At 43.7% G+C, this 17,150-nt stretch overlaps 1 protein-coding gene across 1 annotated transcript in view; it reads left to right on the forward strand.

The window, feature by feature from the left end:
- pip5k1ca (phosphatidylinositol-4-phosphate 5-kinase, type I, gamma a) overlaps positions 1-17,150 on the forward strand; it is a gene marked incomplete at both ends in the record, with an annotated part of 46,153 nt that overhangs the window by 26,859 nt on the left and 2,144 nt on the right. Inside the window, 11 exons of the mRNA XM_079220827.1 lie at positions 362-661; positions 1,927-2,135; positions 3,615-3,698; positions 4,439-4,487; positions 6,422-6,506; positions 7,032-7,193; positions 7,612-7,753; positions 8,105-8,137; positions 9,382-9,501; positions 13,275-13,557; positions 16,217-16,285. Coding sequence (XP_079076953.1) covers positions 362-661; positions 1,927-2,135; positions 3,615-3,698; positions 4,439-4,487; positions 6,422-6,506; positions 7,032-7,193; positions 7,612-7,753; positions 8,105-8,137; positions 9,382-9,501; positions 13,275-13,557; positions 16,217-16,285 — 1,536 coding nt within the window. The remainder of the gene's footprint in view (positions 1-361; positions 662-1,926; positions 2,136-3,614; positions 3,699-4,438; positions 4,488-6,421; positions 6,507-7,031; positions 7,194-7,611; positions 7,754-8,104; positions 8,138-9,381; positions 9,502-13,274; positions 13,558-16,216; positions 16,286-17,150) is intronic.

The following is a 17,150-nucleotide window of genomic DNA, read 5'->3' on the forward strand; positions in this document are numbered from 1 at the left end:
CCTCGCTGTTATGTAATGCTTCCTGGTGCGGTCAAATAATGAGTGTGTCATTGTAGCCAGTGTGCGTACACTGAGATTTGTTGTTTATCAATTAACTAAATGTATCATGTTGCAAAATGTTTTAACCCTTTCACATCCCATGACATGAAAACTGATTGCATCATTATATGTTTCTCTCTGTAGCAAAACGATATTTTACATTAAAGTGCCGACATTTTCTTCTCCTGCAAAGTGTCAAAAGACTTTATTTAGCACACTAAATCCTGTAGCTTTCCCCCACAATAAAATCCCTCAGATCAATGTTACGTTCTGCCAGAAACCTTTTAGCTCTCTCCCTCTCTCTTGCACATTTCTTCTCCAGAACCTGAATCAGAACCCTCGCACTCTGCTGCCCAAGTTTTTCGGCCTCTACTGCGTCCAGTCGGGCGGGAAGAACATCCGCGTGGTGGTGATGAACAACGTCCTCCCCCGCGTGGTTCGCATGCACCTCAAATACGACCTGAAGGGCTCCACCTACAAGAGGCGAGCATCCAAGAAGGAGAGAGAGAAGGTCAGGCCCACCTTCAAGGACCTGGACTACATGCAAAACCTGCAGGACGGACTGATGCTGGACCAGGACACGTACAACGCGCTGGTCAAGACCCTGCAGAGAGACTGTCTGGTGAGTTGGATGGAGAGGGAGGGTTACGCTACACTTCTATTGGATGTTGAGATAGGAGCAGAGTTCTGCACGGGTCCAGAACAAACCCTCTGCATGCAAGTACTTCCAGTTTATATCCGGACCCGGCCCATAAAAACACACAGGCTGCTTTGCGGTCACAATTTTATTCATATATTCCAGTGCTTTTGTGAACCTAAAACCTTTAGTAAACCAATTTCAACCACCAGAACAGTTCGTCCACATGAGTAAGGGTATGTTTTCACAAGAGATATGAAGAATTTCGAGCTTCAATTTTTCTGCTTTAGGGCCATATTATCACTTTACACTTGTCCCTTGGGATAATGGTGCCTCATTATATAGAGAGCTGAGGTTCTTCTGCAATTTGTTATGTAACAAATGGGTATATATCTCATATGCAAGTGCCTTTTAAAAAGTGAATTTAAGAAATTATGTAAAATCGAGAAAATGAACTCAGACCCCAGAAGGTTGAAGTTAAACGCTGAATTAATTTCATTTCTGATTTCTAGAGAAAAAACTTTTTTTTTTATTTTGTTCTTTTACCCCCTGCCCGTCCGTATTTAGTACATTTTTACCCGTGAATTTACAGTGAATAAATGTATTGTTATACCCCAGGTACCAGACCCCATGCAGGGCTCTGTGTAGAAGGGAGAAGGAGCCTTGGGGGAGATGATGATGAGAGGGAGGATTCATATCACACCTTGATCCAGAGTCTCCAGAGAGAGAAAGAGAGAGAAAGAGAGAGAGAGGGGAGGAATCCTAGGCATCAATGGTTAGAGGGAAGGATTAGAGGAGTGTTTGAAGGAAGGATAAAGTGATGCCATAATGCAGCGTCTCAAAAGGAAGGACAGAGACAGAGAATACAAAAGAAAATGGAGAAAAACGACGATAATGTTGTGACCTGATTAATAGCAGAGGATTATGGACGAGAGTGAGGAAGGCCGTAAAGGAAAAAGCTATCATGAAAGTGTTTGGCATTCCCAGGACCCCTTCACGATGAATTAGAGCTTTGTTACGAGCAGCGGGTCTAACAAGGTGTCCCATGGCCCTCGTCATGTAAATCACCACCTCATATTTACTTCTGCTTTGGAGGGAGTATATGTGCAAACACACTGGCTATCTTATACATTGTTTATTAGCGTGTGCATCACTCTCACACCGTTATGCACTCTGGATAAAAGCCTTTCGTTCGTACTGTCAATCACTGCACACCTACAGCGGCCCTGTCCGTGTCCCTCTCCGCTCAGGTGCTGGAGAGCTTCAAGATCATGGACTACAGTCTGCTGCTCGGGGTGCACAACATGGACCAGGCCGAGCGGGAGAGGCAGATGGAGGGCTCCCAGGGCGACAGCGACGAGAAGAGGCCCGTGGCCCAGCAGAAGGCCCTGTACTCCACCGCCATGGAGTCCATCCAGGGAGGAGCCGCCTGCGGAGGGTCCATCGACACCGACGACACGTGAGTGTAGAAAGAGGCTGCTGGCAAAAGAATCGGGGGATAAATAGTGACTGCTGGAAACTTTAAAAAATGTCTCGGACCTGCACATTCACGCCACATCAATCATGATAAATAGAAATGGAATGATTTCAATTGCTTCCTCTTCTCCCGACAGTTAAACCGCGTTCATTCCTTAGACTCTCCTTTACCTTTTCTCAAAAAAAACTTCTTCAAACTCTTCCTATCAAACGATTTCCACTCATTTTGGTGATCGCACTTCATTTGACACTTCAAACCCTTTCATTGTTTCATGTCACACTTCACACTGCTTTTAGTGCTTACACTCTCTTTCCTCACCTCTTCAACTTTTCCACAAAACCCTTCTTCAAACTCTTCTTTTTAAACAATTTCCACTCATCCTTACACTCCAGCTGACACTTCAGACCCTTTCAATGCTTCATCTGACACTTACACTGCTTTTATTGCCTACATTTAAACTGCAACTCCCATTACATATTTTAAACTTTTAACCTTTTTTTATTTATTTTTTTACCTTTTTAAAACTTACAGTCTTAATGCATTGAGTGGGCAAAAATGTTGCCTCTTCTGGTCTAAAATGGCTGAAAAGTTGACACTGAAGCAGGTTGCTCCACTTACAAGTGGAACCGATGGAAAACTTGAGATTTAGCCATCAAACAGTGTTTAGTGTCAGAAGGTCTCAGGCTGTGCTTATGTCAAAGGTCGTCAGTTCGGTTACAGGCCGAAACCGACTCACGAGGAAAGTAGGACCGATTTCTAGAGGAACTTTAGTCGAAATGAGATTGGATTACATAATTTAGTAAAGTTAGTATGAATGACTATGAATAAAAACACCCTGATTATTATTATACATTTTAGTTAAAAGAAATAAAAGTCTTTCCTTTCTTATTATTAGATTACATTGCTGGTAGAACACGTCTCAGTTTAAAAGGACCAAATCAAAAGCGTTTTCTGGTTTGGAAAAGTAGTCGTTTAGAAGATTCTGAAGTCGGGTATCAGCACCTCGACTGTAAAGGATTATGGATTATTTGGTCAAAAATAGAGCAGGGCCGTCGTCAACAGAAGAAAATGCTGGTTGACGGAAACTCAACCAACTCTTTAACCAATCGATCAGTCGACGGAGGCAAAAGAAATCTGCACCAGTGACAACTTGGTCAGACGAGCAAATCGACCGCCCGCCCGCCCAGAAGGTGTCGGCCTCGAAGTGAAGCACTTACAGTGACGGAGGGAATCGATATAAAATGGACCTCTTAAGGACGGTGAATGTGATGTTTGCTGAACAGGACGATGAGTTGTCAGACGTGGTCCCAGTATGGAAAGTCATTTTTCGAGCCATTTTACTGGGACTTATATACACCTTCAATATCCAATGAATATTTAGATTTTTCATTAATTAGATGGTGCTTAGCTTGTAATAAATAATGGGGATTTTTGACGTCTTTATTCTGCTTCTCGTTTCAGGATGGGCGGCATCCCCGCCGTGAACGGAAAAGGGGAGCGACTTCTTCTCTACATCGGAATCATCGACATCCTGCAGTCCTACAGGTGAGCGTCACGGCACTGCCAAGATTACACGCAATCAGCTCGACGTCTCAGTGTGACAGGCTGCTTGAAATTGGTTTACCAAAGGTCTTGGGTTCACAAAAGCAGTGGAATATATGAATAAAATGGTAGATGTAAGTAAAATAACTAGATGGATGTACATACTATGAATTAATGCAGCAGAGTGTTTTTTACCCATACACTGACTCAATTGAATCCCTTCATGCAACACATTTTTCTTCTTACTTGCGGTGATATTTTCCAATCTAGACAGTTGGAGTGTGATTCCTGAGTGTTGGAGATATCGACCATATAGAGAGTTATCTGTCTTCTTTCGTGTCAGAACTATTATCTTTCTTTCGAACTACAACCGGCAACCGTATAAATCAGCCAGCAGAAGGAAGCGTACATCGTTACTCGATGCTAGTCGCTCACTTAGCATCGCTGCCATTAGATGCACACTTCCTTCACCTTGTTGGCCGGTGCGGTTCAGTAGAAAGAAAATAGTTCCTACACAACAATGTTCTGTGATTATCTTGTGTAATCAAATGCAGTGTTTTGGTACTTTGAGCACCACAAGACGAGTGCCATGTAGTTCCATTATATTGAATAAATAGCACTATGTGTGAGAGGAACACTGTGTGAGTTAACGGCCCCTTTAAGGTTGTTCCGCCTAGGATCCTAATATAAAAGACATTGTTTAACATCATTGTGTTAAACGGTGCTTCTCTTTGTTTCTGCAGGCTAATCAAGAAACTGGAGCACACGTGGAAAGCTCTGGTTCATGATGGGGTGAGTTTTTAAATAGCTTCTTGCATAGAGACACGGCTATTCTGCTGAAGAGACATAGCATAGACTCACAGAACATAACACACTCATAATCAGGCAACAAAAATATATCATATTACCTTTTTTTTTTTGTCTGTAAGGACTTTTATTCGCTTCAAGTTTCATTGTTCTGAAGAACATGTCTGTCTGTGTGTTTTCAGTCAGCTTAACTCCTCCTTTGTTCGTCCATTTCACTCTTTTTCTACAACTTTTCTACCCGCCATGTACTTCACACGGTTATTGAAGAAGGTACAGGTCTATTTAGACACTTACTTGTGTATTAAAGCTTATTAGACGTCCCTAAGCAGAGCTATGGGTTACTCAAATGTGAATTATATGCCCGTCACAAGCCACAGTTGTCTTTTATTGAGCTAATCTTTTAATGAAGCTCTCTGCATGACTATGTTTTACTTGTGTTAAATCCCCTTTATGAGCACTCTGCCTTTATTGAAGTAACAGAGGAGAGGCACAGTGGTGCGTGAACCTGAATAGGTTGCACACATCGATTTTTACTGTCCAATTAAAATTGTGGACGTTTATTTACATGAGTCTCTCTGGGTGAAAAAATGTTGTGTGCATCAAAAATGCGACACGTTACCTCATGCAAATGTTTTAATATCAACAAATCGTGATCACATTCGTTGTTATTGCGCTTCCGTAAACAAACAAGACCTGAACCGGGGAGGCCTGGCAGCTCGTTCCGGCCTACGTGCAACATTTTGTATTGTGTGCTGCCAGGATCACAGACCGTCTTTGTTGCATGAACGCAGCTGAAGCCTGCAGAGCGTTGCAGAATGCCCTCTGGTCGGATGAGCACAGGGATGATAGAAGAGCACCTCGCATCTCTTCATCTACTCACTGTGCATCACCATCAACAGGTTTTTTTCCCTGAGGATAGAATCTCTCCTTACTCGCTCCACTCGCCCACTGTGAAACACAATCATACGTAAGATACATGTGGGAGCGCGAGCAACGCCGTGACGGCCTCCTGTGCGTCAGCGCTGACGGTGAGAGTCGTTCCTCCACACTGACGCCTGTAACGAATAGGTTGAAGCTTCTTTTACAAGCATTTTAATGCTGCGTGCATGCACGGTTTTGCATTGTGTTTTATTCCGGTATTTCTGCACAGTTGTGGGTAAAGATCAGGCAACACTAATATTATTAGTATTTCACTATTTGTAGAATTAGATTCCAGTGGTTGCTGCTTGGAATTGTGTCACACTGGATCCAAACATTTACAATAACTCCAGAGTCCAAAAGTTCTTGAAAAAATAAATAAAACAATTCACAAGATCAAAATATTCCGCTTTAATCCTTATTTATTGGCATTTTGCCTTTTTAAAAACAACATTAAGACGTGTACTGATGAGTCGTATCCATTAAATATTTATTTTTTTAACAGAAGAAGACTTGCTCACTTGATCCGGTGTATCATTTTATTCTAATTTATATATTTTTTTTTTTCAAGGATTTTATCTGGGGGGGTTTTAGGCTGATGATGTCATAAAATAGGACAACAGACATTTAAAGCTTCATTCAAAAGATGTTACTCATCATACTGACGCTAATAATACACCGAGCTGCTGTATCTCCTCTTCCTCTTTCTCCTCATCCCTCCTCTCTATCGGTTTAAACCAAACACCAAGTGTCTGCTGTCAGTCTGCTGGCAGTGTGATCTCAGTCTGCTGCAACATAAATAATGTCTGTCCGATTGTGTTTCTGTCCGTCATTTGTCTTTTTCCTTCGCGTGGTTCTGTCTGGTGGTTTGACCTCGAGAACAGAGCGACTTCAATGGGACTCGAGAGGAACTAGTAGACGGTTCAATCAGCTGTGAGCACTCGTTTAATCGCTGTATTCACGCACTGATTGTCTCATTAATCTCTCCGTCCCTCCCTCAGGACACCGTATCCGTCCACCGGCCGGGCTTCTACGCCGACAGGTTCTTCAAGTTCATGAGCACCATGGTCTTCAAGAAGAGCTCCTGTGAGTTCAATTTCGGGTCGAGACGCTACCGTACATAGTCAGACGGCGCTGTGTGGGAGGAGCCACGGGCGCAAATGTCAGATGCCGGGCTTTTTGTCTGTTTTACTGTCGAGCCCTGACAGGAAAATGTGATAGAGTAATGAACTGCCCTTATTAGGTGCAGCTCATGTGAGTGTTCAACATTCTTTTGATCCTTGCGCCGTTTTCTTTTTCATCACCTTCCAAAGATGAGCACACATAAAGAGAGAATTCTTTGTACCGGGGATTAAAGGCCGATATTTGTCATATTTAAACCTTTTGTTGTTACTTTAAGTCACATTTTAGGTTTAGCCATTGATTCACCGGCCTGATGCACTGCAATGATGTTTAGATGTGTTGTGATTTGTGTGGACTGGCCCTTTAAAAGGCCCAAAGGCAGAAATAATAGTTTCCAGGAATATACAGATAAAAACAAGTGGCACAATATTCCATCTCCCCTCCATCCGGGTTGTGTGTTAATGTGTTCACGTGTCGATCGTTCCTCAGCTCTGAAGTCGTCTCCATCCAAGAAGGGCCGCGTGTCGTTGTCGGTGCCGAAGTGTGCCGGTCCCGGCGCCGCCTGGTCAGCCAGCCAGCTGCCCTCCGAGAGAGACGAGAACATCTACGACCTGAGAGGAGCGCGCAGCTTCCCGACGCTGGAGGACGAGGGTGAATAACGCCTGCAGACAGAGTGGCAATGCAGCGTATTTACTACAGTAGACGGTGGCCGGCGGCACCTGAAAAAACATAAATACCAGTTTGATTGTACGCTATATTTAGAATAAGTCCTTGCCCATTCTGATGAGAAACTGAAGCAGTTATCGCTGCTCTTTGGCAAAATAATTTGACCTCAGAGATCACAGGAGTTGCCGGTTTTCCCGCTGCCTCAATCTGTTAGTGTTATTAATAGTGTCATTGTGTGATTTATATTTTTAAGAAACCAAAGTCACACGATAACTCAAACAGACAAATCATTTGAGGAAGCAAAGAAGTAGAAAAAATAACAGGTAGCAGCTGTCTCAATAAATAATAATATGAGCCTCTCTCTCTCTCTCTCTCTCTCTCTCTCTCTCTCTCTCTCCTCCAGGGCGACAAGATCTTCTTCCCTGCACTCCTCCATCGTTTGAAGAGGCCACCACAGCGTCAATTGCCACCACCCTCTCTTCCACCACCTCTCTCTCCATCCCAGAGAGATCCCCCTGCGACACCGTCGAGCACCCCCGCTACAGGTGCTGACACACACACACACACACACACACACACACACACACACACACACACACACGAGTCATCCATTGCAATAAAATAGCGTAACATTTGTGGCCAAGAGGGATTTTATTTGACTGACTCTTTCTGTGTTGACTGCATTCTAAGTTCTGCCAGTATTTTGTGTTAATATATCTCGTTTCCTCAATATAAAATCATACTTTTTGTTGTATTAATCTGACTAAAATCCTTAAAATTACAATTTAAACTGAGAATATTCACTCAAGGCCATCTCTACTTGCTCACGAGAAAGTTTTAAGCCACAGCAACATGTTGCACACGGCTCGCACTGACACTGTGTCCTCTGTCTGCAGGAGGCACACCCAGTCCCTCACCCACGACGGAAGGTGAGTCGGGAGCGTGAACGCTACTTTCGCTTCATGGACCTTTCCGAGCTGGATCGACTGCCCTGTTTTATGAGTCGCCAGCTTCATGTTTTCACAGCGTCAGACGTTTCTGGGTGTGGTGGGTGGATCGGGGGAAAAAGTGTGAGGTCAGCCTTGTTGGTCCGGTGTTTATGAGAAGGCCCGTTCTTCCTGTTGCTAAGATGTGGCCGTGTTTGTTTTTCACGTGCGACTCACTTCCTCGGCGCGTGTTATTTTTTGTTATGACAAGTTGGTCTCAGGGAGAGAGGGCAATGAGCTGAGGAATAGCCAAGTTGTTCTCAGTTCAACCTGTTTTTATTGCCAAATATGGATATAGTATGGATAGCAAGACATCATCAGGGAGAAGCCTGGTCAGAAAAACAAACAAACTAGTCTCACGGTGAAATTAAAGCACAAAGCTCACTAAGCGGCTCGGAAAGAAAAGTTACAATGCTCAGCCTCATTCTCCAGCAACACAGAAAAATAGGGAAAAAAGGAGTGTAACACAAATTGGCAGCTCTCCTGGCAAGAAACTGAGGTGGTTAAAGGGAGAGTTTGTATTTTTGGGAGTGGGGTTGTATGAGGTACTTATACATATCTGTGTATTACCTACAGAAGTACCAGTAAAGGAGCAAAGCAACGTACTGCAGCACCAAAATGTATTTTAGCCACTGATGAATAATGAATATCAGTTTAAATCTACGCTATGTTTAGAATAATTTAACAGCTCTGTCTTGCCTTCAGATATTAATTTCTGACGAGGAACTGACGCTGTCATCTGTGCTGTCTTCAAAGTCACCAGACTCATTTTACCTTGAAAACAAACAGGTGTTGCTGCTCGACCTCTGCCTTGATCGGTTATTAAGTTTGGGTTATCTTGACTGTGGTGCTTTAAAGGGTTATTAGTGTGTTAGTTTTCACCAAAGTCACACAATGACAAACAAACAGCGGGAGAACAGCTGTGTTCTGCGTTGTAAGATCTATGATTTGGGCAATGGAGTCGTGACTTTGAAGACAGCGCAGATGGGTGTAACGTCTTCAGTTCCCGATTAGAAAGGGCTGTCTGGCGGCAAGGTAAAGTGGTTGAAATATTCTAAATATAGCGTGAACTTTGCTAAAATATAATTGATTTAATTTATAACTCCAGAGCAGGACTTTACGTTGCTCCTCTGCCGGTGCTTCTGTCTGTGTCGACTGCAAGTGACACACTGACCGTCTGTGATCAGGACCCAGGAGGAGCTGCGTGTGCGGGAGGAGGACCAGCAGACCATCACGGTGGAGGTGGAGTTGAAGAGACACGACAGTGAGCCCTCCATCTCCGTTCCACAGCCTTCACCTGAAGCCAGGTACACCAACAACTCAGTGTTTACCAGAAGTGATGGTTTTAGAATGATGTGTAACGACGGATAGATTCTAAAGTCCATCGACCAACAACACGTTGTGTAGTCAAATAGACTTGATTTTCTATTGATTTTTAAGGTAATATTTGACAAAATACCTTCTATAATATTCTACATCTTGATTTTAATCAATGAATTTGAGTTTTCCCAAAAAACGGACTGAACAGTAAAATCTTTGAGCTGCTTCTTAAATGGATGGATAGATGGATATATACTTTATTCATCCCCAAGGGGAAATTATATAATATTATAATAATACTACTAGTACTACTACTACTAATAATAATAATAATGAGGGGTGTCGCCGGTCCAACTTCTAGGGGGCGCTAGAGAGACATTTTTTTTAAACACAAATATGACGCCTATATCAGATGGCTGACCAGCGTGCCAAATTTGTTGAATTTCCAAGTATGGCAAATAACCTCGAATATGCGCCCAAAGGAATAATAAAAATCCTTCCGTCAGTCGCTCGGACCCTAATAATAATAATAATAATAATAATAATAATAGTAATAGAAGCCATAAAGTCACTGTCAATGGGCCGTGAGAGTTTGAAAGAAGTGAGCTTGCCAGACTTCGGTAGCTGCACAACACACCCAAGTCTCCAAACTGTCGGTGCTCAAGTTGCATTATGGGTAATATGGGAGTCAGGTTTTGACAAGGAAGAAGAGTGCAGGAAATGGACTTTCTATTTTCTCTCCTTTAACTGTCCATCGGTTTTCCAACAACGTTGTGGAAGTACTAAGCCGGTGCAGTACTTTTTAAAGTCATGAAGCTCAGTCAGTTGTTTGTGTTTATAAATACTTTGCTGCTCAAACATATGAGCATCACACCCTGACAAAATATATTTGTTCCTGTGTTATGGATGGCAATAGTACAAATATTAGATCCTTCATGACATAAATCAAAACTAGCCAATAATAATTACTTTAGCAGACCTTTAAACACATTAACTCTCTAATACGTTAACTATACGGTAAGTTATATACCATAGAGTCAGACCATGAATATAACCATCACACACACACACGTCTGTGTCTTTTCACTGCAACCAACGATGACAAGAGGCAGCCCTTTCATGCGCCCTCAGTAGTCATGTGACCCCGATACAGGACGGATGAGCTGCGGGGAAGTAACGAGTCCTCCATGACCTCGATCACCAGTATGACTCAGTTTGATGCCGCTCTATAAATAACCTGCCGCCAGTGTCTCACCTGGGCTCAGCCAGCTGTTAGATTAGCACACCTCTCCCGTCTCACACACACACACACACACACACAGTTCTTAGCATGCTACATATAAACACTGCTTGAGCCATTTGTTTATTGGACTCTGGGGTCCCCCGTTATAGTTATCTAAATGCTGCAGGCATCTACTCCACAGTTATGAGAGAGTGCGCACACGCTTGTATATTTTTGTGTGTGTTCTTTTATGGGTCGACATGAGAGGACCAGTCAGTAGAAGTAGGGCAGTGGGGCAGAAAGCCCACAGGCCTGGTGCTGCTACTATAACGTTGAACGTTTTGTAATTAAAGTTCACTGGTTTTTGGCATTTTAGCTTTATTTAAAAGGTTTAAAACCGCATCGGAAGAAGAAAACAGCGGTTGAGTCATAACTCAAAACATAACGTCGCACACAAAAACACTTGTAATATATATTTTTCTAAAACACTTTTAAGAGAAGTTAAGAAAAGATGAGAAGGATCATTCATAAGGATTTAGGAAACAACAGCAGCTGTAAGAGGATCCGAGTGAATTCATGCTACAACGGATTTTTTTTGTGGAAACTTTAATAAAACATGGAAAACTAGTACAATAGTAAAATGTCAAACACGATTCTGCACCATTCAATTAAAGATTCGTGTCCAAAAAGGAATCACGCCTCCTAAGAAAGATGTTTTCAATTAAACCGCGACAGCGAATGTTATTGATAACCGAACGCTTTAAATGTTGCAAGGATTTATGGGACGCCATTATCTCCCATCCGTACTTTAACGATAGTGCAGTGCACCCTGTGCTGAAGGAGATAAGAAAGGAAGCATCGACGCACCTTTCCTTCGCATTTAGATATTCGACCAGCTTGCACATGGCTGCCACTTAAATAATTAATTTCACTCAGTTGGGAACCTTCCGAAGCAGAAAAGACCATTCGACCGCATCCTTGGTGTAAGCCGCGTTAAATAAACTAAATTCCAAACAGATGGGAACATGGCAGTGGGACTCACATTTATGCCGGGGTTAGGTCAGTGAGGATCAAGTGAATAATTGGGTCTGATGCTGAGGAGGCAGTGGCTAGACATATGGCCCGAGGGTCTGGAAGGAGGAAGAAGAGGAGGAGGAGGAGGAGGAGGAGGAGGAGGAGGAGGAGGAGGAGGGGGGTGTGGAGACAGGCGGCTGAATTCACCATCTGACTCCTCCGAGCTGCCACTAACTCACCTGCTGCTGGAGAGCTGGTGGGATTGATGTGAGGAGGAGAGATGGAGCGGAGAGAGAAAAGGAAATGGGAGGACTGATTGGAAGAGAGAGACACAAAGAGAAGATGCGACGGGAAGAGTGATGTGTGGAATAAAGGCTGGAGGAGGGGGAGAAAGACAGAAATAGTGTTCTGGGTAAATGAGTAAAAGGCAAATGTATAAAGAAAGAGAGCAGCAGGTTAGAGATACAGCACAAGATGTATCCAGATTGAAATGAGACATGAAACAGAGAGGTTCTGCATTGCAACCCCGCATTTTACCCCCACACACACACACACACACACACATTTATATGAGATGCCAACTCAGCTTTTTTTTGCCTCTGTGTCCAACTGCTGGGCTTTTTCCTCTGGTGGAGCTCAGCTCAAACACAGGAGCTGAGGAAGCAATGTGGATGCGCCTAAATCCTTTCTAATAGTTGACGATCTGGCCAGGAACAATCAAGGATTGTGGCAGCACACAGCCAGCTGGCAAATCTTTGGGCTTAGGCAGCTAAACCACAAACACACACACACACACGCACACACGCTCACACTCTCACACACACACATCTGTTGATTTTTAGCCAGAGCTTTTCTCTAATAGCTCGGTCCGGTTCCTCTCCCCTGCTGCAGGAAAGTGGCTTATGGCAAGTGACCCAATTAATGGCTCTCAATGTTGGCAAGTGCTGTGTGTGTGTGTGTGTGTGTATGTTTGTGTGTGACCATGTTGTTTATTTCGTCCTTAAACTACACAGAGCTTTTGTAATAATGACGTCGCTACATCTTTTTCTACACCAGACAAAAGGCAAAGATGCCATGTGAAGTGAAACTTCCAGATGCATGTGTTCTAAAAACAAAAAGGAGGTTAGTTATTGTTGTTGTTAATTGTAGTTAATGGTCATTTGGACTAACCATCAACACGGACTAAGGTTGCAGCAGCAGTTGTGAAACAGGTCATGGAGGCGATTAAAGAACACTTTCAAAGGCAAGTTTTGTAGCACATTTCAACAGCAAGGCGATTCAAAGTGCTTCACATAAAACCATTAAAAGCATCAAAACATAATGCAGAAGAAAACAAGATTTAAAAACAATTAAGAACATTCATTAAAACATATTAAAACAAACTGTCAAAAAGTCTTCAATCTGGATTTAAAGGAGCTGAGGCTCTCGGCTAACTCTGTGTGCTCGATAGCTACGATGTGCGTAAAACATCACACTCCCTCTCAGAGTCGTAACTCAGTTCATCTCATTCGTTCCTTCTAACAGTGAAGTTCAGGAAGGCGCCGGTGCAGAGGCTGCCGACGCTGCCGCAGCAGCACCCTCCGGCTCTTCGTCCGCACCTGAAACGGCAGCAGCCTCCTCCTCATCCTCGCCTGCCCCAGATGCTCCCTCCTCCTCCTCCTCCTCCGGGGCAGCCGATGGAGCCCCGTCCACCCCCACGGTGGTGGTGGTGGAGGCAGACAGGGCCAGCCAGATGTCCGGCTCCGGCTGCACCAGCCAGGCTTCAGTCGACGATGAAGACGACGTGCCAATCACCGACATCTACTTTGTGAGTCAAACTCTCCACACACACACACACACACATTCATACTTTTAGTATTATTTAAAATCCCTGTTAACACTAAAGTAAGCACAGCTCCAATCACTTCTCATCTGTTTGAATTTGTTTCTTTAGCCATCAAATCATCTTTAATATTCAATCAGCTCCAATGTGTCTGAATATGTTTAATAAACGATGTATTTGTGATGACTAAGTCAAGGACTGAGCGATATGATCTCCCACAGAGGCGCTGACAGAAGGACAAGGAAAGGGAGTAGCGACTCAGGCTGGTATGGGAATGGCAGCGTGTGCGGTTATTGCTTGCAGTGATGTGCATTCAGCTAAAGGAAAAGTTTGACATTTCGTGGAGGCTCATTTGCTTTCTTGCAGAGATTTAACATGAGAAGAGAGAGAGAGAGTCGTATCCATCTTCTCATCTCACTCACGGCAAGAAAGCGGATAAGCGCATTTACCAAAATGTGTGAGCACCTTGTTAGACAGTGTGTTGCAGTGTGCAGAGTGATCACTGCATGTCAGCGTCACTAGTCTAACCGAGTGGTGCAGGAATGAGTCCTACAACCCGGACGTGAGTCCACATTTCCCTCATCTAGAAGTCAATGGGTTTGTCGAATGTGTTTTTGTTTATTTGGCTGAAATACATTCTGTGGTTAAGCTTTAGAGAGTATAAAATACGTCAGTATATTTCTCTCTCTTGAATTTAGAATTGTTCTGGCTAAAAGTGGCTAAATGAGACTAGACGTCATCACTAGTGACGTGATGTAACCGTGGTGTCGTGTTCCCTTGTAGCCCAACGTTAACTGATTCTTTTTCTTCTTATTTCTGCCGATTTTGCATTCACGCTTCAAAAAATCGTAAAATAAATTGCGTTCATTTGTGAACAAAACGGGTGAGTTTCATCAACGTTCGTTTGCCACAGATCAAAAACCCAATGGAAAAATCCAGTTGGCTTTTTGTCGAGGGAACCAGCGCGATGCTAACTTCCTGGCTGGCCAACATAAACACCCTGCACCCCTCTATGTGATCGTTAACACACTGAATAAGTAGCTTTTGCGGTTTGCGTGTGTTCAGTCTGCAGGATCGCAGCCGTCCTACTAAAAAGCTGCTGGCCGCCATCAGACAGTGTTGTGTTGTGTTGGCGGGTCTAAATCCGCCCAAAAGCACAGCTATGAATGAATGTATGAGTGTCGGGTGGAGGACGGAGAGCGGAGCCAGTGATCACAGTCACAGATAGAAACGTTCCCGCCGGGTGTCTCCTGTCAGGAATCAAACACCCTCTAATGTGGCACGAGAAATCCTAATGGCCGACAGGTGCTTCTCATCTGACCGGCTCTGGCTGATGCCCAGTGCGAGCTCCAAAAGGCCGGACTCTCTCTGCAGCAGCAGCAGCAGCAGGGGTCTGTAGCAGGGGGTCTGTAGGGTGGGGGTCTGTAGGTTGGGGGTCTGTAGGGTGGGGGTCTGTAGCAGGGGGTCTGTAGCACTGAAGTGTGACTACACACAAACACGCTGCAGGCAGTGAGTGAACACGTCATTGAATATTGTGAAGATTGTCACACGAGTGGTTTGAAAAAGCACTTTCGCTTTAGCTATAATGGGAGAGAAGTGGGAAATAAAAATCAATACAGGAACAAAATCACAAAATGTTGCTATTTTTTAAATGCATTTATCCTTTATTTATGCAGGGGACCCTTATAATTTATGAATACCTTATTTAACGTAGTTTGTTATTCACAAAAAAGTATATTTTAAATATTGAAATGTATAAACATGAATATTTGTTCTTAATAAATAGGCATGTGAAGTGATTCAACCACATTTTGGTGCAATTTTACGATTTTTAAGGTTTTCTTTTAGTACGTTAAAGTTGCTCTAGGAAAAAATAAAAATAACAATAAAGGACTGCGTGAAATATATATAAAAGACTGTAAAATAAATTGTTAATAATAATGATACAATGTATAACACAAGTAAAAAATAAAGTATGAATGCAGAATTAAAATAAGTGTTGCACAGTTTAAACATGATTGCAAAGTTAAACCGTTTGAGGGAATATGAAAGGTCATTTAGCTGTGAGATTGAAGTGATTGCTCCAGACACAGAGGGACACAGGTGTGTGTGTGTGTGTGTGTGTGTGTGTGTGTGTGTGTGTGTGTGTGAGTAGTCACTTCACAGGTTTCCCAGAGTGGCTCTTGACTAAATTATTCATCCGCCATCAACAGTCTCCACGTTCACTTTTCCCTCCGCTCTCCTTCACCTCCGTCCTCCGCGTCTGATTGTGTTTCTTCTTTTGTCTTCTCTCCGTCCTCCTCCGCTCCGTTCACACATTTCTTCCCCTTCCTTCTCCTCAATCATTCTCACCTTCCCACGGCTCCATCTATGGCCCTCAAATCTTTCTCCCCCACTTCTCGCTCTTTATTTCGTTTTCTCCTCTCTCGGTCCTGTGATGGTTCTCATGAGCCCTGATGGAAGTGGTGAGATACTAACGTGTCGTGCGGCTGCCAGACTTGTTTATCCATCTGTCACCTCTGACTCATCTGCTGCGTTCCTCACATCCAGAACGCTCTTTTTCCATTTTCACCTCAGCGTGCTTCTGTTGTTTCCACCTTTTTTCTCTCATCTCTGTGCCAAACACGCCTCCTGTTGTTGTCAGTTTCCTGATGGGCGGACCTGGGTGGTCTCTCCTTTCCGACTGAGGAGGAAATGCCAGTCCAGTTGGCCAGTAAGTGGGTTCAATGGTGCTCGTCTTAGTAGCTGGTCTCTGTCCCGCCGTTAGACTAGAATAGCCCCGAGTACAACGCTGTTGGGTTTGACGAAACAGATGAATGTTTCTGTATTTTTGTGATTGTGTTGAGCGTAAAAACTCAAATAAAAACAATCCGCTGCTCTCCACATCGTGAAGACGATGAAGTGTTGGGAGGCAGGTGAGCAAAAAGCATCTTATTTAACCGTCTGCCTTTCTGTTTCTCTTGTATTCATCTTCTCTTGAATCTCCATTTGTTTCCTCACTCACTGACAGCCTCCCTCGTCCCCCGTTGCACCTGTATGGATACGGTAGCTCCGACATGCTGAGCTCTGAGAAAGAGAAAGTGTGTGTGTGTGTGTGTGTGTGTGTGTGTGACATCAACCCACGCCAACATACCGTGTTGCGGCTGCTTCCCTCTCTTAAAGGGCCGGTACACTCCGTAGTATCAAAGAATACCGACAGAAGCTTTTTCTGTACATTATGCAAAGAGCGTCTTGCTTGTTGGAAAGGAAACAAAACCACAAAAAAAAAAAAACAACCCCATCCTGCTGTTGTGCTTTGCTCTGACTGAGGATGCTCTCTGTGTCTGACTGTCCCTCCTCCCTTTCCCACCTCCTTCCTCCCGGCTCTCCCTCATCTTCTCCCGTTTGGCCGATGCAGCGACTCATCCCTCGCTCCGCACTCCCTCGCTTTGCTTCCCAGGAGTTATTCCCGATCGAAAGGGGGGGAGAAAAAACAAAACACTTTTTATATTTAAACACAAAAAACCCACGAGCTTCAACAAACACTCTCTTTGTATCCGCTACGACTTGTTGTTTTCCACATTTTTATTTTCTTCATC

Source organism: Taurulus bubalis (genome assembly GCF_910589615.1).
Source record: "Taurulus bubalis genome assembly, chromosome: 7".
NCBI lineage: Eukaryota > Metazoa > Chordata > Actinopteri > Perciformes > Cottidae > Taurulus > Taurulus bubalis.